This window comes from Phocoena sinus, chromosome 8 (assembly GCF_008692025.1).
Source record: "Phocoena sinus isolate mPhoSin1 chromosome 8, mPhoSin1.pri, whole genome shotgun sequence".
In the NCBI taxonomy this organism is placed as follows: domain Eukaryota; kingdom Metazoa; phylum Chordata; class Mammalia; order Artiodactyla; family Phocoenidae; genus Phocoena; species Phocoena sinus.
Genome location: NC_045770.1, coordinates 105,203,364 through 105,226,230, shown reverse-complemented (window position 1 = coordinate 105,226,230; position 22,867 = coordinate 105,203,364). Strand labels below are relative to the sequence as shown.

The 22,867-nt window shown below is 61.4% G+C and overlaps 2 protein-coding genes across 5 annotated transcripts; both read right to left on the bottom strand.

Annotated features, from left to right (window-relative positions):
* Positions 1 to 646: 646 nt before the first annotated feature.
* On the bottom strand, positions 647 to 4,823 carry NDUFS8 (NADH:ubiquinone oxidoreductase core subunit S8). 3 transcript variants are annotated; one of them, XM_032640669.1, is made up of 7 exons: positions 4,689 to 4,797; positions 3,698 to 3,755; positions 3,558 to 3,608; positions 2,894 to 2,983; positions 2,627 to 2,799; positions 924 to 1,052; positions 647 to 838 (listed from the first exon to the last, which is right to left on the bottom strand). In XM_032640669.1, the coding sequence occupies exons 2-7, from the start codon at positions 3,753 to 3,755 to the stop codon at positions 707 to 709; spliced, it is 633 nt and encodes a 210-aa protein (XP_032496560.1). In that variant the 5' UTR covers positions 4,689 to 4,797; the 3' UTR covers positions 647 to 706. The 3 variants fall into 3 exon arrangements, with proteins under 3 accessions (XP_032496560.1, XP_032496561.1, XP_032496559.1); XM_032640670.1 differs by having other exon boundaries at positions 4,288 to 4,699; XM_032640668.1 differs by having other exon boundaries at positions 647 to 1,052; positions 4,689 to 4,823.
* Positions 4,824 to 6,151: 1,328 nt separating this feature from the next.
* ALDH3B1 (aldehyde dehydrogenase 3 family member B1) lies at positions 6,152 to 22,867 on the bottom strand. Of its 2 annotated transcripts, none has more exons than XM_032640666.1 (11): positions 22,795 to 22,867; positions 20,790 to 20,876; positions 18,739 to 18,901; positions 15,115 to 15,225; positions 14,882 to 15,002; positions 14,471 to 14,556; positions 13,898 to 13,979; positions 11,330 to 11,716; positions 10,461 to 10,627; positions 8,835 to 8,934; positions 6,152 to 6,851 (listed from the first exon to the last, which is right to left on the bottom strand). In XM_032640666.1, the coding sequence occupies exons 3-11, from the start codon at positions 18,898 to 18,900 to the stop codon at positions 6,661 to 6,663; spliced, it is 1,407 nt and encodes a 468-aa protein (XP_032496557.1). In that variant the 5' UTR covers position 18,901; positions 20,790 to 20,876; positions 22,795 to 22,867; the 3' UTR covers positions 6,152 to 6,660. The 2 variants fall into 2 exon arrangements, with proteins under 2 accessions (XP_032496557.1, XP_032496558.1); XM_032640667.1 differs by having other exon boundaries at positions 6,713 to 6,851; positions 10,486 to 10,627.

Sequence of the window (22,867 nt, the reverse complement as noted above, 5' to 3'; positions counted from 1 at the left end):
AAGTTAGAGGGGGCTGTTTTTGGCTACTCTGCTGCCACTGGGCTTGCGTGTGGCCCCAGAAGGAACCATGTCACTTGGCTGGGACTGCAAAGCAGGAAGTCCTGAGCGGCAGAAGCCATGCCAGCAGCCTGGTCTGGGGAAGCTGGGGAGAAAAGCGGATGTGGCTGGAGAGGCAGAGCCAGCTCACAGGCAGCAGGGCCTGGGTCACCCCCTCGTGACTGTCACCCCTGCCAGAGCAGCCTTCCCCTGCCTCCCAGCAAGGATGCTCTGGCCTTTCCAAGTTCCTGCTCTTGATGTATTTCTGCCTGCGGCCTTGCGAGAGGCTCTAGGTCCTTAGAGTCTCAGCTGTGGGTGGCCCTCAGGAGAGGACAGGCCCCAGCCCCACCCCTTGGGCACACAGGATTATGGGAACAGTGGACCTGGGCCGACCTCCAGCCTGCGGAGCCTTGGGGAACATGCCCAGGAAGATGTGTGGGCCACACACTGCCGCGGGCCCGGGCCCAGCCACGGGGAGGGCCTGGCAGGTCCCACAGAGTCGCACAGGAGGGCGACTCTGTCCGAGGACCTGGTCCAATGGAGGAAGCCACAGGCCGTGGTCAGGCCGCGGACGGTCTCGGCCTGGACGGCGGACTGATGACAGAGGCGGTGGGGAGGTCAGAGCTCTTTTATTGGGCAGAAGGGGACCTCGGGCCAGCCGGCGGGCCGGTCACCGGTAGAGGTAGTCGGCCTGGATGTTGGCGGCGATCTCGGCCTCCCACTTGTCCCCGTTGTTGAGCAGCTTCTCCTTGTTGTAGAGCAGCTCCTCGTGCGTCTCCGTGGAGAACTCGAAGTTGGGGCCCTGCGAGCGGGGCAGCAGGCGCAGCCACGTCAGGCCCCTCCGAGGAGCTTCCGCCCCGACCTCCCCCGCCGCAGGGCCCGCTCACCTCAACGATGGCGTCCACAGGGCAGGCCTCCTGGCAGAAGCCGCAGTAGATACACTTGGTCATGTCAATGTCGTAACGTGTGGTCCGGCGGCTGCCATCGGCCCGAGGCTCAGCCTCAATGGTGATGGCCTGGGGGGTGGCACAGGGTACTGTCACCTGCCAGCCACGCTGGCCCCAGGCACAGGATCCAGCCCCCGCCACGGCTCATTCCCACTCCTGCGGGACTGGCCCCCCGGGGCCTACAGAGCGGACCCTCTGTCATCCACTCTTGGCCCGCCGTGTACCTTTCCTGACCCCTCTCCTAACAGACCGCCCGGCGTGGCTGTGACGTCGGCCTCTGAGCGCTTGCCCTAGCTGACATTCTCTTGTTTGTTAACGGCCAGCACCTCCTGCCTGAGAACGTGAGTCCCACAAGGAGAGGGCCGTTGCCTGCCTTGTTCACCATAGCACCTGCAGACCCAAGGTGTCCCATCCGGTAAAAAAATGCCCCATTACTGTCGGTTGCATGTTGAACAACCTTCCCAATTACATCTAGTTATCCCCATTTAATGGATGAGAAAACTGAGGCTCAGAGAGGTCGAGGGGTTTCCCAAAGCCACACAGTAAGTGAGGGGCAGAGCCCAGACTCAAACACAGGTCCTTAACTCTCACTTCCTGGGTGTACACTTGCACCAGCTGGGGGAAGGGGTGGCCTGGGGCCTCCCACAGCTGGGAGGACCTTCAAAGGGATGTGGCAAAGGCCCTCAGATGTCCCCAGGAGTGTAATGCCCACCACTCATAGTGGGACCTTTGGCTATTAGCCTCATCTCTTTGTGCCTCCATTTCCTCATCTATAAAAATGGGGATAATAATCTCTACCTCCTAGAGCTGTTGCAGAGATGAGTCATGAGTTTGGCTCAGTGCCTGGTCCACAGCCGGCACTCACTGTCTGGATGCCACCACTGTTATTATTTTTTCGGGGCTCTCCTACGTGCTCCAGGTCGGTGGCTAGACTGGGGACAGCAAGGCCACAACCCGTGGCCTGCAGGACCTGGGAGTGGTCCAGGAAATGAGGCAGGTCGTGGACAGCAGCCATCCGGAGTCACAGAGATGTGGCCTGGAGCGGCCGCTGGAAGGGGGTCGCTGTGTGGACCGTGAGGACCCCTGAGCCTGCTGGGCTCCTGCCGGGCACATCCGCCAGCCCAAGAGCCCCAGCTGTGTCTGTCTGTTTCTGCACTAACAGTCCGTGTGGGACCCTCCGACAGAACCAGATGCCAGGGGCTCAAAGGAGCAGCAACCGGGGGCAGTGAGGGCCTCGGCTGTGGCACACGTGTCCCTGGGTCGTCCTGTGGCAGGCACACAGGCAGTGCTCCTGAAACGGCTGCTGCATCCGGGTAAAAGTGGAAACCCTCAGGTGCCACCTCGTGGCTCGAGGCCTAGGTTTCACGCCCCTGAACAGACCCCCAAGGGCAGGACCCACATGTGTCACGTGGCCTGCTCAGGGCTGGAAGTTTCCCTCCCCTGACTCACTGCCTCTGAGTCGGCTCCCATTCACAGGGGGAAGAGGCTCAGATCGGGAAAGGGACTTTCTGGGGACACCCACCCGGCAGGGGGCCCAGAGTTCGGGCCCAGGGCTGCCCGCTTCACTCTCTCTGCAGCAGGCTGTGGCCTCCCTCTCCCAGCGGCAGGGGTCGGGGGGCGGTCAGTTGGGGTCAGGGGCTCACCTGGGCTGGGCAGACGGCCTCGCAGAGCTTGCAGGCGATGCAGCGCTCCTCCCCGGACGGGTACCGGCGCAGCGCATGCTCGCCACGGAAGCGCGGGCTCAGTGGGCCCTTCTCAAATGGGTAGTTGATGGTGGCTGGCTCTCGGAACAGGTAGCTCAGGGTCATGCCCAGGCCTGGGGGCGGCACAGGCACGGTGGGAGGGGGCCCTCCTCCCTAACACATCTGTGCCCCCGACCAGCCGGCCTCCCCCCTCCCCCCAGTGCCCACCTCGGATGAGCTCGGTCCACAGCAGGGTCTGAGCTGCCCGGTCGGTCACCGACTTCATGTCCATTGAGGGCTCCCGCATGTTCACATACTCTGCAGGGGAGGCGGGCAGAGAGGCCGTGGCAGCAGGCCTCACACAGGCCCTCCCCAAGGACTCCAGCTCAGGGAGACGAGGCCTGGCCTCCTTCTAGGTGCAACAGCTGGGCCCCCCAGGGGTTTGTTCATTCACCAAACCTCCCCCGCCTCAGTGAGCACCCTTGAGGCCAGCCTCAGGCCCTGGGCGGTCCTCGCCAGCTTCTCCCTGTGCCTGTGTGGCCATCCAAGCCAGGAGTTGATGGGGGTTGGAAGGGGCTTGGGTACTGGGGTCCTGATGAAGAGGCACAGCTCCCAGGGCTCACACCTGGCAGCTCCCTCCTTGTCCTACACGGGGAAGGTCTGAGATCACACGGTATAGCCACATGGAAGGCCCTCCACCCCCTGCAATGACAGACCCGGCCCCCAAGAATCATATGCAATCTTGATCACCATCCTCTTTATACAGAGTGGAAACTGAGGCTCCGAGAGGGCGGGCCCCCAGCAAAGCCAGGACCAGAACACAGGCCGTCTCCCCTGCCTCTGGCAGGACGATGATCAGGAAGCCTGAGGCTTGAGGCGCCCCGGGACTCACTGTAGGTGGCTGCCACTGTGCTTCTGTGGAGGCTCCGGCCACTGGGATGCCCTGCAAGGATAGGGGTTACGCTGTGCAGATGTGACCTCATGCTAGGAGGCTGGGCCCCTCACACCCAGGAAAGGCTCCCTTGGTCCTACCTGCACGTGCGGCCTGGGCCAGGGCCCGAAGCAGCATGGGCGTGGTCAGGCAGTGCATCTGTGGGCAAGAAGAGAGTGAGGCATAGGTGGGTCTCAGACTGCAATGGTTCCCCACCCCCACCCCCGGGAACCCTAGCATTGCAGGAGCCTTGACCCTTGACCCCAGTGCCACTGTGTCAGCTTGTCCCTGCTCACCCCCATTCCTGTCAGAGGCACAGACGGGCTTCCTGTTCCCAGGTGCAGCCCCTCCCGGCCTCCAACCTGACCCAGGTTAACACTGCCACCTGCCACCGTGCCAGGCACTGTGCTAGGGGTCACGCGCACGGTCACTTTGTCCACATCATGACCTCAGAGGGAGGCACAGATGAGAAGCCACAGCTCAGTCGTGTTAAGTGACTTGCCCAAAGTCACACTGAGGGGGTGGGACCAGGATGTGAACCCAGGCCAGACCCCTCCCTTTACACCCCCAGCCCTCCCCTGCTGAACCTTTTAAAGGCTTAAATAACCCTCAAGATCAAATTCCTCTCCCCAGCATCAAGGTCCTTCTGGAACTGTCTCCCAGCCTGCCAAGTAACCTTGGGTTTTCTCACTTGTGAAATGGGAGGTCACGAGAATGGAGGAGGCTCGAAGATGCCAAGGGTTTAGCGCAGAGCCTGGCACTTAGCCGAGGCCAAAAGTGCCCCTCTCGTGACCTGTGACCTCTAGCGGGACCATTTCTTTTGACCGCTGACTTCAGGGCCAGGCACCCAACCCGGCTCCTTCCCCGACCTTCCTCGTGACCTCTGACCCGACGGGCGCAGGAGGTGCATATGCGCCCTGACGGTGCCGGTTACCCGCCCGCTGCACGCTCAAGGTCACAGAGGCCGCGGGTTCTGAGCGGGCCGAGATAAAGCCCGGGCGCGGAGCCGGTGGAGCCAACGGGGGCCGCACACTCGACTCCGGTGCCGCGCTGCCCAGGCTGGGCCTTAACACCTGAGCCCCGAACACCCACCTTGAATCGCTGCCTCTCCTTCCAGGGCCGAGGGGCCTGTCCGTCGAGAGGCGGAGCCTACATCATGGGATGCTGCCATTGGGCGTGGACTCTAATGGTGTGGTCTGATTGGCTGGTGGCGCAGCGGAAAGAGGCGGGATCGAAAAATCTTTTCTCCGATTGGCTAGGGGAGCAGGCAGGCGCTTGAAGCGGTGTAGAGCGCCGCCGGGTTGGGTGCGAGAAGCTAGTGAGCCGGGACTCCCGAGCTCTTGGAGGCGGGACATCCGAGGCGTGGTTTAAGGTTGCTGCTCATGTCGGACCCGGCGCCCTGGGCTGGAGGACAGCCGCTCGGCCTCGGCGGGTCGTGTGTGATAACGGTGATGAGAACCGTAGCCTGTGGTGATTCCTCGCGGGAGCCATGCCTACTCTATGCTAAACCTTCATCCTGGCGTCTTCATTTAATCCTCCCGGCAGCCCTGTAGGGAGGAACGATTATTTTCGCTTTACAGATGGGGAAACTGAGGCACGGACTTGTGTAGTAACTTGGCCTAAGCCTTAGATCTAAGAAGTGCGGCCTCCTGAACCACTCCTAGATCTGTATGACCCGGGAGCCCCGTCCCTCAACAGCCCCCAAACCCGTGTTTCCTCCCAGTGAATTGTGTGGCAGAGGGACCCCGGAGGCTGCGGACACTGAGAAAGCCCCTGAGGCCGCCTGTGTGTTGGGGGGAGTGGAAGGTGGTCAGGGAGGGCTTCCTGGAGGAGATGATATCCAAGCAGAGCACAAGGAGGAGTCGAGCAGAACCAGAAGGGCCAGAGAGCATGCCCAGCTTCTGTGCAGAGGTCCACCAGAGAAGGAGGACACATCCAGTGCGTTAGAAGAGGGCAAGGATGGGTTGGCAGTGGGGGTTGGGGGGGAGCGTGTACAGGGCTATGCAGAGCCTCCCAAGGATTGTTATGGGTCCAGACTTGTGAGCCGGGGGAACCACTGAAGGGGTTCAGGCTGAGGGCTAGTATGGTCCAGTGGGCTTTGGGAAGATCTCTGAGGAGAAGGGCTGGGCCCCGGGGAAAGAGGGCAGGTGATGGATGGCCCGGGGCACAGCGATTAGTGTGTGGATTGGGGAAGTCTGCCGTATTTTATAGAATCATCAAGAATTACTTAAAGATGGGGCTTGGGAGGTGAGAAGGGAGTGTCTAGCAGGAGGCCGGGGAGTCTGGCTTTGTGGCTAAGTGGATGGGGGCCCAGGAGGATGAGCAGGAGAGGAAAGGGGAGGAGTCCAGTGTGGGACATGATGAGGGGAAGGTGCCCAGGGCCAGCCACTTGGGGGACAGGAGCTAGTTCAGAGCTCCTAAGAGGCCCGAGGTGAAGGGAAGGGAGATCCTACTGTGGGCATCTCATCAACCTGACCTGGAGGGAGAGGTGCGGAGAGAGTAGAGGGAGGCAGCCTCCCCCCTCCCAAATGAGGAGACAGGACGCCTGGAGCATGGAGTCGGCAATTAAGCTCCAAAATTTAATCCTCACGATGATCTCAGGAGGTGTTAATCACCTCCTCTGTGCAACAGATAGGGAACCAGGCTCAGAGAGGGCAGGGACGACCCAGGTCACAGCAGGCCCGCAGTGTGTCGTGGACCGGATGCCAGGACCCCTTCTGCACCCTCCACAGAAAGGGCACCTTCTGTCCTGAGAGGTGCCCACATCTTCCCTCGTCTCCTGGAACACAGGTGGCCAGCATGGGAGCGGGAGGGCAGGTTACTGCACTGTTTCCGATGCTCCCAAACCTTGGCCCATCCTGGCTGGGGGGCAGCTGCGGACACCCACAGAAGCCCCAGGCGGGAGGAGGGCAAGCACTGGTCTGGGCCGTGGCCCCGGCAGATGTTTTCCCCCTGCGTCGTGGACCCCAGGTCATGTCTCCACCAGCCTCAGGTGGCCACGGCAGCGGAGGACTCGTAGACGTGAGCTGGGAGGGACGCTCGGAGCCCCTGTGCGCAGGGTGGCTCAGAGCAGGGCGCAGCCGCAGCTGCGGGTCTCCATGGCTGCGAGCAGCACCCTCAGGTTGCGTGGAGTGTGGGGCGGGTAGCGGAGAGCGTAGACCTTCTCCAGCCCAGGGCGGCGCAGCAGGCAGGCGCGGTGGTGGGAGAAGGTGTCGAAGGAGAACTTGCCATGGTAGCTGCCCATCCCACTGGCGCCTGTACAGTGACAAGGAACACAGCAATCAGGCCCCCAGTGGCCAGCCAAGGAGCGGCAGACAGACCTGGGCTCTGCCAGTCACACAGTATGACCTGAGTGGGCTACTTCACCCCCTGAGCCTTGGTTTCCCCAGCTGTAAAGTGGGCTAGTCATGAGATGCTGTGGGTAAAGGGCTTAGCCCTGAGCCTGGCCCCAGCACCCACTCAAATAAATATTGGGGACACCCAGTGCTGGGGCACGATGGGTAGACAGTGGTCAAGAGTGGATTCTGGGGGGGTGGGGGATGTATTGGGAATTTGGGATTAACAGACACACACTACTCTATATAAAATAAACAAGGACCTACTATATAGCCCAGGGAACTATATTCAATATCTTGTAATAACCTATAATGGAAAAGAATCTGAAAAGAAGAGCGTGTATATATATATAACTGAATCACTGCTGTACACCTGAAACTAACACAACATTTTCTTTTTTTGCAGTACGCGGGCCTCTCACTGTTGTGGCCTCTCCTGCTGCGGACGCGCAGGCTCAGCGGCCATGGCTCATGGGCCCAGCCGCTCCACGGCATGTGGGATCTTCCCGGACCGGGTCACGAACCCGTGTCCCCTGCATCGGCAGGCGGACTCTCAACCACAACATTTTCAGTTAGAAAAAAAAGAGAGAGGAAAGATGGAAAGTAAAAAAAAAAAAAAAAAAAAAGTGGATTCCGGGGCAGCTGCCCAGGGTTGAATCCCAGCTCTGAAGTAGCCATGTCACCGTAAGCAAGTCATTTCGCCTTGGTCTCCTCTGTGACATGGGGTGACAGTGGCACCCACCTCCTAGAGTTGCGGGCATTGAGCAAGTGTTCAGACCCATAGATACAGTAAGTGCTGTGTTGTTATGAGTCGCAATGTCCAGGTAGGGAGGCAGTCAAGGACCCGGCAGTGGGAAGTCCAGGGCACCCAGCCTGGTGGGATCAGGGGTAATCCGGGAGGGCTTCCTTGAGTGAGTGGGGCCTGAGGGATGTGGAGTTGACCAGATAAAGTGGATGTGTGGGGCAAGAGGGGCCCAGGCTCGGGGACAACTCAGGGAGCCTTGGAGGTGGGTGACCGTGGTGTGTCAGGACTTGGGCAGAGCTCTGTGTGTCTGGGGCAGCAACCAGGGAAGCGGGGCAGGGGCGGGAGCAGGACTCCGTGGCCAGACCAGGAAGGGCGGCCTCAGGAAGCTGAGTCAGAGCCCTGGCTCCGTCTGAGGGCCTGGGAGCCGTGGAAGGCTTTGCCAGGGGAGCAGCAGGGTCAGATTCACCCGCAGACAGAGCCCCACGCTTCCCTGAGGAGGGGGTGCTGGGGAAGAGGGTTCCAGAACTGGGGACGGCAGCGATGCACAGCCCTGGACCTCCACCACCAGGAGCATCGATCTCAGCCTGCCGTGCTCCTGCGACACCAGCCGCTCCCCAGGGAGGGTCCAGGCCCACCAGGGCAGCCCGCCAGGACCTGCTGGTCATTTACTCTAGTGCCAGGTGCGGGCAGGTGGCGGGACCGCAAGCCTCTGGCCCTCTCGTCCCCTGAGGAGGAGGTGGGCTCAGAGAGGGGAAGTGGTGGCCTCGCATCACACAGCCGTCGGGCTTGCTGGGACCAGCCTCAGAGGCCAGGACTTCACAGCGGTACTGGGGGCTGCTGGGGCTTGGTGGAGGGGGGAACCAGCAGGAACCCCTGTCTCCTGTGTGACATGCCAAGCATGGGACAGAGGGGACACAGGAGGGGTTAAAGGAGCAGCATGTAGCCTCACTGTGGAGTAAAGAGAAGGCCCAAGGCCGCCCTGCGTGTGCTAAGCCCTAGCAATCACAGTGATGTTTAAAAAAACCCTAAACTGTGTATCTGTGGGTCCACCCACAAATGTAAATGCAGAGACAGGTATGGAAGGTTCCGCCTCAGACTCTGCAGAGGGGAGCAGGGTGAGAGATGACGGTAAGAGGGCATGGCTCTGCCGGCACGTACCCACTCCTCCGAAGGGCAGGCTGGCGACAGTCATGTGCATGAAGCCGTCGTTCCCACAGAAGCCCCCGCTGCTGGTTTGGGCCAGTACCTGCTTGACCACCTGGGAGAGAAGCAGCTATGAGGCTGGTGGCAGAGCTACCGGGGCCGCGAGGGCTCTGTCCAGACCCCTCAGGGCCCTGGGACCCACTGCAGGGTCTGAGGCCACCGTGAGAGCTGGGGGTGGGGGTGGCTGTGGAGCAGCCTGCCACCCATCCCCAACTGGAGACGTGTTTCCTGAGCATCCCTTGCTTGTGGCCCATACAGGTGACTGTGGACACAGATTCAGGCCTGATGGGGAGGTGGGAAACCCAGCATCCTCCTGGGGATGTGGAGGGTGCAGGGTGAGGGGCGGGCAGTCAGGGAGGCGTTCCCGGGAGGGATGTGAGGTGCCTGCTGAGTCTCAAGGCGGGGCAGAGATGAGTAGGAGGGCCCCCCAGGCAGAGTGAAGGGCAGGTGGGGAGGCCAGGGACGCAGCGGGGGGCCTGTGTGCAGCACAGGGAGGACATTGAGATTTGGGTTTTGGAAACATGAACTTGATCCTTGCTTGACTTAATGAAGGCCCTTCCTCTTCAGCCTGTAGGTGTATTTGAAGAATGAGGGCGTGGGGGACTTCCCTCGTGGCGCAGTGGTTAAGAATCTGCCTGCCAATGCAGGGGACACGGGTTCAAGCCCTGATCTGGGAAGATCCCACATGCTGCGGAGCAACTAAGCCCACAACTACTGAGCCTGCGCTCTAGAGCCCGCGAGCCACAACTACTGAGCCCACTGCCACAACTACTGAAGCCCGTGCGCCTAGAGCCCGTGCTCCGCAACAAGAGAAGCCACGGCAATGAGAAGCCTGTGCACTGCAACGAAGAGTAGCCCCCGTTCGCCTCAACTAGAGAAAAGCCCATGCGCAGGAACGAAGACGCAGTGCAGCCAAAAATAAATAAATAAATTTATAAAAAAGAAGAAGAAAGGGGGGGGGAATGGTTAGTAGACACTAAACAGTAGTTGCACGAAAACTTGGCTATAGTTAGTTGCAACGTGTGACCCTCAGGTAACAGCTAGGTTGGTGCTTGCCTGCTGGTGGGTGGACCCCCATCCGCCAACTCAGAAATCCCACTGAGAGAAATCCAAGGGAAGGGCAGGGGACCAGGGCTCATGCTTGAGCCTGCACGTCCTGGTCATTCATCCTCCCCTAGTCGTGCCATCCCACGTCGTGTGTGCCTTCCACGAGCCAGGCAGAGAAAGGGGACACTGCCGCCACAAGGCCATGATGATGCAGAAGAATGGAGGTGGGGCTGACTTAGAGGGGACACTGGACCCTAGAGAAGACCCTGGGGAGCCGCCCACTAAAGGCCCAGAAGAATGTGGCCTAGATTGGAGGGCAGGGGGAGGCCCTGCTGCCCCGAGGAGAAAGGAGAGGGACAGAGCCAAGACAGTGCCACCGTCCCAGAGCTCCTATGACTGTCCCCGAGGGACCAGGACGCCCGCCCCTCCTGCCAGGCCCCTTGGTCCACTCTGGTCCTGGTGCCACCTCACCCTCTGCTGACCTCACTCCACCCTCCACTGCTGCCACCTGCTCCCACCTCTGTCCAGCCCCACCTGGCTGCTGTTGGAGAAGGCGTACAGGGCCAGGGGCTTCTCCCGACGGCGGATGAACTCGATGGCCTCGTCCAGGCTCCTCACGTTCATGATGGGCAGGATGGGCCCGAAGATCTCCTCCTGCATCACCGGCTCCGTCTCCTGCACGCCCACCAGCACCGTGGGAGCTGCCCGGGCACAGGGCATGGCTCAGCCCCACGGGTGGGGCCTCGGGCAGGCAGGGCCCAGGGACCCAGGGCTCCAGGCTCAGGGACGTTCTGGGGAAGGTGATCTCCCCACAGCCCCCGGGAAGTGACCTTGAGGGGCTCCCCAGCCTGACCGGGGCCCGTGGGGCCCAGAGAGCCCCTCAGCCTTGGTCTTACAGTCAGAGGGTGACCGGACCTGAGGTCCCGGGTCCCAGCCTGCTGGGGAGCAGCGTCACCCTCTGAGCCGTTCGGCCCGGGAGACTGGGGCTGCTTTGTTCACAGCGTAGCGGGTGCTCGGGACGGGCTGTTGAAATTCAGAACCAGGAATCGTGGGCTCATAGGACCTGGGGTCATGGCCCCGTGGAGCAGCAGCTCTTGGGGCTGAAGTTTGGAACCTGAGCCCTAGAACTCTGGGGTCTGAGCTTGGAGAATCCAGAGCCTGGGCCAGAGGGCTGAGTCGTGGGGTCACAGGCTCAGACACAGCAACGCAGAACACTGGTGTCACAGAATCGTGGCACCAGAGCCGTGGACCAGGCTGGGCTCTAGCAGTGGGGTCGGGGAGCCTCAGGGCCCGAGGTTACAGGCTGGGCCCAGACTCGGGGCCCAGCTGTGGCCCCCAGCGTGGGGGGCCTTAGCTGGGGGGGGCTGGGAGTCGGGCACAGTGGCAGGGAGGGCGGGACTCACCGATGTAGCGATCGCTTTCATCACTCTGGCCCCCGATGGCCACGCGGCCACAGCTCAGCAGGCACCGGAGCCGCTGGAAATTCTTCTCACTGATGATGCGGCCCAGGTCTGGGGAGCTCTGGGGGTCTTCGCCGTAGAAGCGGGTGATGGCACTCTGCAGGGCGGGCAGCAGTCGAGCCTGCATTTCGGGGCTGCACAGGATATAGTCGGGGGCCACGCAGGTCTGGCCGGCGTTGAAATAGCGGAAGAAGGCCACGCGGTTGGCCACGGTCTGGGGGTCGCAGTTGTCGTCCACGTAGCAGGGGTTCTTGCCCCCCAGCTCCAGCGTGACGGGCGTCAGGTGCTCGGCGGCTGCAGCCATGACAACCTTGCCGACTCGGGGGCTCCCTGGGGTGGAAGGAACCAGAGTGGCTCTCGGTCACTTGGGCCAGGTGGGATGGCCTCAGCCCAGGGCTGGGACCCCTCAAGGGGGCTCACTCCCTGTCCTGCGGCTCCCTGGAGAGGCAGTAGAGGGGAGGGCGGGGTGGGGGTGGGTGGGGGTGGCGGGGGAGAGTCACCCTCACCTGGCTTTTCCTTGTCAGTTGCTGCTGCACTGGGACCTTTTTCAGGTCGTCCCCCCTCCCCTTCCTCCCCCACTCCCCCACCAGCCCCCCGAGGAGCTCTGCCCACAGCTGCAAGCCAGGCCCAGCTCCCTGTCCTGACCTGCCCAGGTAGACAGCCAGGAGCCCCCGTCTCCCTGCTTCTGATCCCAGCTGGGCCTGCAGGCGACTCTTTCTAACCTGCCGCCCTAAGTCCCTCCCCACTCTCCACTCTCCTCTGAAAGTAACTCCTATGGCCCGGCTCCAGCTCTAGCTGGTCCTCATTTGGGTCTCGCCTCCCTGACCTAATCTGGCAGCTGTGGCGCCCTCCACAACCCCCGTCTGCCCCCCCTTCCCCTAGGTCCCCACCTCTCCTCTGGGCTGGTGTCCTGGGTCTCACAGTCCCCTCTTCCACTCAGCCACCCCAAAACACTCCTGACAGCGCCCCCAGGCCTCGACACACTCTTGCCCACGCCTGGCCCAGGGCCCCACGCTGCCATTCCTGTCGTGATGTGATAACCCTGGCCTTTCTCGCCAGCCACCGCGGCCCGAGGGAGCCCAGAGCCCAGTCACCTCTCTGGTCTCACTTCCTCCTGCTTCCCTGCCCTCGTTCCCTCCTATCCAGGCCCCCTTTTCGGCTGAGCCGGCCCCAGGGGCCTCCCCCTACCACGGCTCCTCCCTTAGGTCCTCCTATCTTTGTTCAAACACCTCCTAGTCTGTCCCGCCTTCCTGACTACGCCCACAACTGAATTCCCCACCTCCACCCTGGTCACCTTTGCACGGGCTCTGTGACAATGTAGGAGGCTTTAGCCCTGCTTTATCCCAAGGCCTCGCGGTGCCCCGTCTGCGCTCTCAGTAAACATTCACCGAGTGAGTGAGTGAGTGAGTGGCTGCTGCCCAGGCCACGTGCTGTGACAAAGGCTTCCATTCATTCATTTGTCCTTAAGATAGGCCTGTGACTTGGGGATGGCCCCTATCATACCAATAAGGAAACTGAGGCCTGGAGAAGTCAGGAGATTACGGTGGAGTAGCTTCGGGAGGTCCATCAGCCTCTGCACAGACTGCCTCGGGGACCTGGCGTACAAGCTGGCCTCCGGGGGTCTGCCTGCCTTGCCTCTGCACCCTCGGTCCTGGGGGGCCAGGGCCCAGAGTCCACTGAGCTTCAGGCGCCCCCCCACCCCCCACCCCGGCTTCCTTCTCCTGGTGTTTCCGGCCCCGGGGAATCTGTAGGAACAGCTGAGGACCCTGGCCCCTCTGCTCCCACAGTCGCCCTCCCTGTCTGTTAAGGTGGCAGCTGGCAGGCCTTGTCCTGGGCTCGTGGCAGGGTCTGGGGAGGAGAAAGGCAGAGATGGCACGTCCCCTGCTCTGATGGGGACAGAGTGTGCAACACAGGAGGCGGGTCCACCCCTCCCTCCCCCAGGGCCTCGCCTTGTCTGTATCCTCCTCCCTTTCGTCTCTTCTGGAAACTCCGTCCTGGTCACTTGAAGCTAGGTGGTGTCTGGACCACATGGGCACATGTCAGGGTGATGGCAGGTGACCTCTGGGAGCAAAATACAGCCTGCCCCAATCCTGGCTAGTGCAGTGGGCACTGCATCTTTTTGTCACCCAAGCCCCCAAACCCTCATCTGTCCAGCCCTCCAGAAGGGCCGCGGGCGCAGGAATGAGCGCCTGGCACAGCAGGAGCCCAGCAAGGACAGATGCTGTGACGTGTGAGATTGTGAGTGGTGGAGAGGCCTGTTTCCGGGATAGGGCCCATCCCTCCCAAGGGTCCCCAGGGGTCTGGGGCTGCTCCCCAGCCTGCTCAGGGGGAGTGAAGCAAGCTCGTCCTGGGGCCGAGAGCACCACCCAGCACTTGCCCCAGTCTGCATCCTCCCTGGCTGGCTGGCTGCTTCTGTCCCTCTCTCAGAGTTGGGGATAAGACCCCTAAGGGTGGGGCTGGGCAAGCTTCTCACCTCTCCCATCCTGCACAACCCCCAGACTGGCTCCTCACCTGTGAAGAAGATGTAGTCGAACTTGTGCTCCAGCAGCTGCCCGGTCTCCTGGGGCCCGCCCAGCACCACGGCAAAGCAGCTCTGCAAGCCAGATGGGCGGAGGGCTCCCTCTGGGACCCCAGCCTGAGAGCCCAGAGGGCACCTGCCTGCCTGCCTGGGATGGCTCCCCCCTTGCCTGGTGCCTGGGCTCCAGGTGGGCTGGGTCAGGGGCAGTGGGGAGCGGGGAGCTCCCCAGGGGCACTGGGCACAGGCAGTCCCAGCCTACCAGGTGTAAGGTTGGGGCCTGGCGGGTTTGGGGTTGGGACTGAGGCTGGGGCTGGGCCAGCAGGGCCGACCAGAGACAGACAGGGGCCCCCAGGGGACAGGCCCCACCCCTCTGTTTCACTCAGAGGGAAACAGGCTGAGAGGGGCGGTGACCTGGCCAAGGTCACACAACCCAGAGGAGGCAGGAGTGAGGCTGGAATTCAGGTCCTGTCTGAGGAGCCACGCCAAGAGCTGCCCGGCCCAGCGGGGCCTGCTTAGCCCTGCTCAGCCCCAGTGTAGCTGCTTGGTCTGTACCTGGCCCTGCTCACCTGGTCCAGGTATCGGGGCAGCACCTCGGCCAGGACCTTCTCAGTGCCCTTGCTGATCTCTGAGGGCTTCAGCACCACGCAGTTGCCTGAGGGGCAGGGCGGGGAGAGGGGGGTGGGGCGGGGCGGGGCGGGGAGAGGAGGGGGCCAGTTGTAGCCACTCCCCGTCTCCATTCAGTCCTCACACCTGCAGGGCAGGTGCCGGCCTCACTCCATCTTCAGGTGAAGAATATGGCTCAGAGAGGTGCCCTGCCGGCCCCAAGGCCACACAGCCTGGGGATGGTGGGCCAGATGGGAACCAGGCCTTCTTAGCCACCTGGTGCCAGCTCCCCCCTCCTCCCTGGCTCTGTGGGCGGCTGTGAGGCTGGGGGGATGGGCGGGGGCTGGAGGGAGAAGGTGGTGGTTCCCTCTCACCTGCTGCGAGGGCGCCCACCAGGGGCTCTAGGCTCAGGTTCAGAGGGTAGTTCCAGGGGGCGATGACGAGCACCAGGCCGAAGGGCTCCTTCCGGATGAAGGCCGAGTCCAGCTGTGTGGCCTGGGTCAGGGCCAGGGTGATGGTGAACGGTGGGGTGCCATGACCCCAGCCCCTCAGCACCACCTGCCACCCAGAGAGGCTGCCTGTGGCCCTGACGCCCAGGGTCACTCACCAGGTTCGTGGGCACTTTCTCATCCTTCATCCAGGCCCGCAGGTTCCTAAGGGCCAAGTTAATCTCGTTCTGGCTGATGCTGATTTCAGACACCTCTGACTCGAAGGCTGACTGCAGGGGAGGGGGAGGGACAAGGGCAGGGCTTGGGCCAGGGTACCCAGGATCCGCAGGTGGCCGGAGCCCTGGGGTGGGCAAAGCCTCCCCAGGCAAGGTCTGTCTTATTCACTCATTCATTCATTCATTCACTCCATGTTCACTGAATGGTTAGAGTGCCCGGGTGCCGTTTCCGTGCTGGGGATGCAGCCGTGACTGAAACAGACAGAAAACCTGCCCCACGGAGCTGACATTGTAGGGGGACGGTCGACGTGGTGATGAGAATGCTGACTACTCCATTAGGACGTGACAAGCGCAATGGGAGGATGAAACAGGGTAAGAGGGATAGAGACTGCTGGAGTGTGTGTGCGTGTGTGTGAGTGTGTGTGTGTCTTTGCTCTATTTTATTATATAAGATGGTCGGTGCCAGCCTCTGGGATGGGGTGACATTTGAGCAGTGAGGAAAGGGAGGGAAGGAGCCCATGGATACCTGGAGGCAGAATATTCCAGGCAGACGGTATGTCCTGTGCAAAGGCCCTGGGGTGGGTTCAGGCTTGCTATGTTCCTGATTAGCAGGGAGAAGAGTGGGTGAGGTGATGAGGCCAGGCAGCTGGGGTGAGGACTGTGGAGCAGCGCAGGGACAGGCTCTAACTTAAGTTTGAACAGGACTGTCTGTGTGGCCCTCTGTGGCCTGCTGTGTGGATGTCAGTCTGCAGGGGACACTGGGGACAGGTGTCTCTGGGTCACTGGGGACTGGTCACTGGGGACAGGAGTCTCTGCCATCAGTTCCCACAGCCCAGGGGCCAGGGCAGATTTCAAGGGCAGGAGTCGGAAAAAGGAGACAATCAATAGGGCTTTTGTCCTGATCTATGCCGTCTGGCATGCCTGCCCCACCCCCACGAGGGAGGAGGGACCCAGCCTGTGGGCTGCAGGCAGCTGGAGGCCCATGGCCTAGGACACAAGAGCCAGGCTGTCCTGATGCCTGAGACTCAGCCATTATGGTGCAAGTTGCTTCCTGTCAGAGGAGAGGGCGATGGGCCCAGGAGTGCCAGAGCTGAGCCTTGGGGGGAGGGGGAGGGCGCAGGGACCTTGGGGGGAGAAGCCACGCCCACCAGCGCTTCCAGGGGCTGAGCCTGCTTCAGGCATGCCTTCTACTATGTCTGTGTCCACAGCCCACACTCCTGCCCAGAGAGGTCTCCTGTGACCTGACTGAGGTTTGGGCCTGTTTGAGGGATAATCTGAACCCTGCTGAATGCCAGGAGTTTGGAAGAGTAGAGGCTGTTTTGAGCCCGGGTTCTGTGCCCTTAGGCAAGAACATGCCCTCTCTGAGTCTCCTCTGGGGGTGACTGGGTGTGACCACCTCTACCTGGAAGGGCTGTTGGGGGTTAAATGGGAGGATTTGCGCAGGGCAGATGCTGCCTGCTGGGAGGGTGGGGGACAGGGCTGGCCGAGCCCAGAGGGAGGGACCAGGTCAGAGGCCGGGACCAGATTGGATTTTCTGGGCTGCTGCTTCCTTTGTGGGGTGCGGGCTCCTGGAGTCTTGAGGGTTGCAGGCAGGAGGTGAAATTTGAGCCATAGGGAGAACAGGGACCAGACAGACCATCGGGTCAGGTCTCATGGAGGCGGCCAGGCCAGGCCAGCTGGTGGGCAGGGCAGAGGCTCAGTGGGGTGTCAGTCCCCAGGGAGCCCGACATGCCAGGGTAGGGGGTGTGAGCCCCCTCTGTCCTGGACCAGGTCCAGTGAATGGACACTCCCCACAGGGAGGCAAAGCCAGGCCCCTTGGGTGTCAGAGAGCCAAGGAGAGTACGACCCGGTGCCCTGGTTTCATAAATGGGGTAGCAGACGATTCCAGAAATGGCTGACGAGGGAGCCCGGGTCTCACCTGCCTACAGTCCTGGAGCGTGGTGATAAATAGAAGGTTTGAGGACCCTGAGAAAGGGAGTTGGCGTCACTAGGAGGCCACGTCCTCAGAACAAGTCCTTGTGGCCAGCTTTTGCTGCGCCCGTGAATGGAGGTGCCCTGATCCATGACCCCAGGTGCCACGAGATACTAGTCTCGAAGTCTGTGACTGCTCTGGACACCTGGCTGGGTGCCTGCAAATCAGGTGGGGCCCAAGGAGGCTGCAGAGGGCCTCCCAGGCCTGCCAGTGCCAGCATCTCTTTCATGAGCTGGGTGGAGCCAGCAGGCCCACCGGAAGGGCAGGGGAGGCAGGAGGGCAGAAAGGGATGACCCCAGGGTCCTGCTCATGGGCTCAGGAGGTTTGGGGAGAAGATGAGCTCAGCGCTCAGCATGAGCCAGTGTGGGACTGCTGCAGCCCCCTGGGGACAAGTGGTGACCACAGGGGCTGGCCGGCAGCCAATATGCACCATGGGCCTGTCCTAGGTGTTAAGTATCAAAACAGCACCTCACCAGCTGGTAAAGAGTCACAGCCTTGGAGAGTTACAGGTGGTGAGGGGCCAGTGGGGCATCACGGGTGAGCTTGGGCACCGTGGCCTTTGTGGCAAGCTCAAGGGACATTTTGTCCAGAGAAGAAGCCCCTGGACAGTTGTCCTAGGGCAGTGGCAGCCACACGGGTGGGCCCTGCTGGCTGAGATGGTGGAAGGCTGCCTACAAGGAAGTGTATTTCTTGAGGTCCTGCTGTGGCTGCTGCTGGAGATGGGAGGGGCTGGGCCCCCAGGCCTCCAGGGTTTGGACAGAGGCCATGATGCCCACGGTACCTAGTGAAGCAGAAGTCCTCCACATGCGGCCCTAGCGGTGTGACCCAGCTCCCTGGACCTCATCCCTTGCATACCTCTGCCTCTTCCACTCCCCTTCAGCCACTCTGGCCTCCTTGCTGCTCCTCAAGCACAAATACACCAAGCACCTCCTGCCTCAGGGCCTTTGCACATGCTGTGCCCTCTGCTGTTTCCCCCCTTGTCCACGTGGATCCTTCCCCCTCCTCCTTCAAACGCCACTGTCTCAGAGAAACCTTCCCTGACCCCCACATACAAAACCGCACCCTGACCCTGGCCCTCTCTCACCCCCTTCACACTGGGAGTGTCTCTCCATGGCATTCATTACCATCCAACATGCTGTGTATTTATTTACTGTCTAGTTGTGTCTCTCCCCAGGAGGCCAGCTCCCTGGACCCAGGAACTTTGTTTTATTTGTTGTATCCCCAGAGCCTACAACAGTACCTGGCCCATAGTAAATGTTCAATAAGTAGTAGTGGAGTGGGGGAATTCCCTGGCGGTCCAGTGGTTAGGACTCCGCGCTCTCACTGCCAAAGGCGCGGGTTCAATCCCTGGTCGGGGAACTAACATCCCGCAAGCTGCACCGCACGGCCAAAAAAAAGAAAAAATTAGTGGAGTGAATGAAGAAATGAATGAATGGGTGAACGCAGAAGAGCGGGTTACGGCACAGGAAAGGAGGTGGGGTTTGACGGCTTTTAGTTCCCCCTTCATGGAGGATGCAGCTGTCCCCACCCCCCCGTCTCAACCTCCCCACCCCTGCCCTCCTCCTCCCACACCTGCCTGTCTCCCCACAACCCACCTTGTGCAGGTCCTGCGCCAGCGCCTCCTGCAGAAGCTGCTTGTTCTCTTGCAGGAAGCGGCTCAGGCCCTTCAGCTGGGCAGCCCGGAACTCGGCTGGCCGCGTGCACCCCGAGTCGAAGGCCTCCCGCAGCCGCTGCAGCGTGTCCGCGAAGGGGTCCATCCTGCCGGGCGGGGCAGCGTGGGTCGGGGCGCCCCACCTCCAGGCGCCCTCCACCACCCCTGCCTGCACCCGCGTGGGCCCACGGGCACCCCCATGGGGACTCACACGTAAGCCCAGGGACCAGGGCTGCCCCACCTACACATACACACAAACACACACACAAGGGGCACACTTGGACACCCACTGACAGAGCTACAGACCACACCTCTTAACCAGTGGGCAGGAGGATTCTGGACCCCAAGGCAGTCGCGGGACTGGGTGTGGGCTTGGGGACAGCTACTCCATGGCCCCTAAGAGTGAGCAGGGAGCCAGGGGGTCACGCTTCTTCCTGCCACCCGGAAATTAGCCCTAAGCCATGGCCCCCACCCTACTCCGGTGCCCCTCCTGGAGATGGGTAGCCCTTACCCCAGCAGGTCTGAGTGGAGTAACCAGGGGAAGTTTGGTAACTAGAGGCGGAGTCCACCAACCACCACTTTGGGACATTCCCAATACGAATGCTCTGTTCCCACTGTCCCCAGCCTGGGGGTCCTGCCCAGGGTGGCCAGGCTGGCTGGTGGTGGCTCAGAGGGCTGGGTGACAGGACTCCTCTCCCTGTGCCCCAGCTCCGCAACAAGACTGGGAAACAAGAACCCCACCTCCCAGAGGCCCTGCTGCCCATCCCAGCCCCATCGGCCACAGTGTTGGAGAAGCAGGGAATGCTGAGGGGTGAGGGGTGAGGGGGCAGTCAGGCCTCCATGCTGTCATCAGCCAGGGCTGGCAGGCAGGGTAGGGGCTCTGACATTCCCCCGGGCACCTGTCTGCTTACTTGAAGTTCATCAGAGGAGCTCTCTGATGCACTTAGTCCTTGGCCTGGTGCCAAGGACGAGTGGGGACCCTTTCCTCCTTCTCTCTCTGACTCACTTCTCTTCTGGTCTCTGCTTGGCTGATGCCTCCTTCAGGCAGCCCACCATGATTACTCCCTTACACATTCTCACAGTGGGCCCTTGCCTCTGCTCCCCACCGCACTGTGTCATACCTTGTGATAAATACCTGGTTTCCTTCTGTCCACCTCCCTGCCCCGCCTCCCCATCCCTCTCTTTCCTCTCCCACTGGACTGGGCAGCAGGACCCCTCTTTGCCTACTTAACTTATCATTTGGGGCTTTGTGCCCCAATCTCCTCATCTGTTAAGGTCACCCTTCCACCTACCACCTGATGGGTGTTTATCAAGGATGAGACCATGCTGGCCAGTTCTAAGCCCAGGACAGGGCGTCAGTGCCCTCAGGGTTGCCAGCTATTGTTAAGTGACTACTGCCACCACGGCCCTAAGTTTTCTGGAGGACTCCATGAGCTGTTCCAGCCAACAGCATGGCCTGCCCTGATGGGCACTCTGTGCTGAGAGCCTGCTGGAGCCCTACGCTGTCCCCATAGGCATGATGGGGGCCAAACTGACCCCACAGGCCTCCTACTCTGATCAGGAGAAACGGGGCAGTTGTCTTGGGCACAGGGCGGGCACCACATCCCCCAGAGAGGGTGACTGTAGCAGAACAGGGACATCATCAGAGCCCCTGTCACTCCAGGCTTGTCCCTAGCTCCAACCCTCCTCCAGAGAGGAAGGCGTACTGGCCAGAGACCCAAGAGCTAAGAGACTTGCTGACCCCTAAAGCCGCCACCTGCGCTCACCTGAGCTCAAACCCTGACCCTGCCTCTGTAGCAGTGTGACCTTGGGCAAGTCACTCATCTTTTCCCTGCCTCAGTTTCCATGCCTGTAAAAAGGGGATGCTACCGTTCCACCACATGAAGCACCGGCCATTGTGTGCATGGTAAGAGCTTAGTAATGGTCAGCTGTGGTTATTGTTACCAAGTACTCAACAAATATTTATCCCTCTTCCTTCCCCCCATCCTCTCTCACCTTCAGACTTCTGCTGATGGATGCTGAGGGCAAACCACACCCGCTCCTCTCCCACCTCCGCAAGGTTCTTTGCACTTTCCTAAGAGCCTGCGAACCCACAAAAATGTAAGGCACGTCGCTTGAATAGGGCATCTCAGAGCACAGTGTGGGGTGGGGAGCTCTGCGGGGGGTGGAGGTCTGCTTGGAACATTCCAGCAGCCTCTCCTGGCAACACTGAGGCCAGCTCACACCATATTGCAGTTTGGTCAGGACCGAGGCCCTAAGGGGTGACTGCTGCAGGGCAGGGAACTGGACTCAACCCAGGTAAGCAGATGTGCAAGGCTGCCTTGGGCCTGGGGGGACCCCGGGCCTGTGACCTCACAAGGGAGCTGAGCAGCCACTGTGGACACACAAATGAGGGGGTTCCTTCATCGGGTGGTCTGGGGGCCCTAAGCCCACCTCCCTGGGAGTTGCTAAGTCACTTGATGTGACAAGGGATGGGCCTGGTTCCCCGGGCCCCAGGGCCAGCCACCTTCCCTCAAGGCCATGAGCCTGGGGATTCTATAATAATAATAGTGACTAAGCACTGACTGTGCCAGGCACTGTGCCAGTGTGGGTGCCTGATGTGAGTGCAGCATAGCTTTTGGATGGCACCCCCGTAGGAAGCTGAGGCCCAGGTCATGTGGCATCAAGGAGGGAGACGAAAGGGGCAGGCACTCAGGTCTACTGCCTCCAAATCATCATCAAGAAACAGCTGCTGCCCGAGCCCCGTCCCTGGGCCCTGGCTGGTCCTGCGGATGAGCCACCTCCCAGCCCCCACCTCTGCCCACCCTCTCATCCTTTCTGCCTCGGTTTCCTTGTCTATTCCACAGGCCTTCTAAGAGCACCCTCTGTATGACGTGTCGGGGGCCTGAGGACCTGGGTCCAAATCCCAGCAACTCTGTTTATTAGCTAGGAGACCTTGGGCAGGTGGCTTGGCCTCTCTGGGGCTCACTCTTCCCATCTGTGCAATGGGGATGGTGTCTTGTAGGTACCCCACAGTGCTGTGAAGTGCTTGGTGCAGGGCCGAGCCCCGTGAGTGCTCAGTGAGGACGGCTCTGAACGATGGTTATTCAGACTGCAAAGGACAGCTGTGCTGGGGGGTCTCGGGGAGGAGACCCTGGGGTGGGAACCCGAGGAGACCTTGGCCCAGTGTGGGCACCAGGGAGGCAAGGCAATCAACTTGAGACCCAGGTGGGGGCAGGGATGCGGGGATGGGAAGAGTGACAGAGGTGAACTGGTGGTCTGAGGGCCCAGGGGACCTCCATCAGGCTGTCAGAAGGTGGACGGCACGGGGCTGCCTCAAAGGCTCTGCGGGTCCCAGTACCCTAGGGTCTCCAATCTGATCTCCCCTCCCTGCCCCGTGTAGCCTTAACCTGGATTTTTACAAGGTCTCCCAAACTCTGGGGAGCAGCCCCCTCCCTTCCATGGCGGGTGTGGGGAGCTGGGGACCAACCCTTGGCCGTGGGCCAAGCCAACCCCCGCCCCACCGCACGGAGAGGCTGTGCCACCGGCTGCCTGACGCTGGCAAAGCCTCTCCTTCCTGGACCCTGGCAGAGTCCATTCCCAAGAACACGATCGCTCAGAACCGCTCGCTGCATAGCCCACCCCAGCAGCAGGCATGCGTGGCAGTTGCCCAGGAAATGTGTTGCCAAATGGATGCTTGACCACCCCCCCAGGGACAGGGGTGCATTCCTTCCTGGGGCGGCCGGTCCAGACTTCCTGGGGCAGCCGGTCCAGAGCAGGGACTCTTGGCCTCTCTCTTTGCTCTCTTAGGCTGGGGCAAACGGAACTCCCTTCCCCCTTCCCCTTTCTCCTCAGGCGAGCAGAGAAGCTCCGAGAAGACAAAGCTAGTCCCTGTGCGTGGCTGTGAGAGGCCAGGCTTTCCAGGACTGACGGCAACCCAGAGTGCCCAAGCCAACCTGCCAGCGGGTCCCTGGCCCTGACTGCTCGCTGCTATATCCCCTGCCTCTGCAGAACACCGTACCTGAGGCCCTGCGAAGCTGCCCTTCCTCCTGGTTGGCCCTGCTCTACCCAGCTGCCCTTCCGTTATGAAATGT

Bases quoted from the DNA above. Each gene is read 5' to 3' on its own strand.
- NDUFS8 (XM_032640668.1), bottom strand. From the start codon at position 3,755: ATGCACTGCCTGACCACGCCCATGCTGCTTCGGGCCCTGGCCCAGGCC. The intron at 3,609-3,697 runs GTAGGACCAAGG...CTATCCTTGCAG, and splicing joins GGCCCAGGCCGCACGTGCAG to GGCATCCCAGTGGCCGGAGC. The intron at 2,984-3,557 runs GTGAGTCCCGGG...CCTCCCCTGCAG, and splicing joins CACAGTGGCAGCCACCTACA to AGTATGTGAACATGCGGGAG.
- ALDH3B1 (XM_032640666.1), bottom strand. From the start codon at position 18,900: ATGGACCCCTTCGCGGACACGCTGCAGCGGCTGCGGGAGGCCTTCGAC. The intron at 15,226-18,738 runs GTGGGTTGTGGG...CCTCCCCTGCAG, and splicing joins TGGCGCAGGACCTGCACAAG to TCAGCCTTCGAGTCAGAGGT. The intron at 10,628-11,329 runs GTGAGTCCCGCC...GTGCCCGGGCAG, and splicing joins TGAAAGCGATCGCTACATCG to CTCCCACGGTGCTGGTGGGC.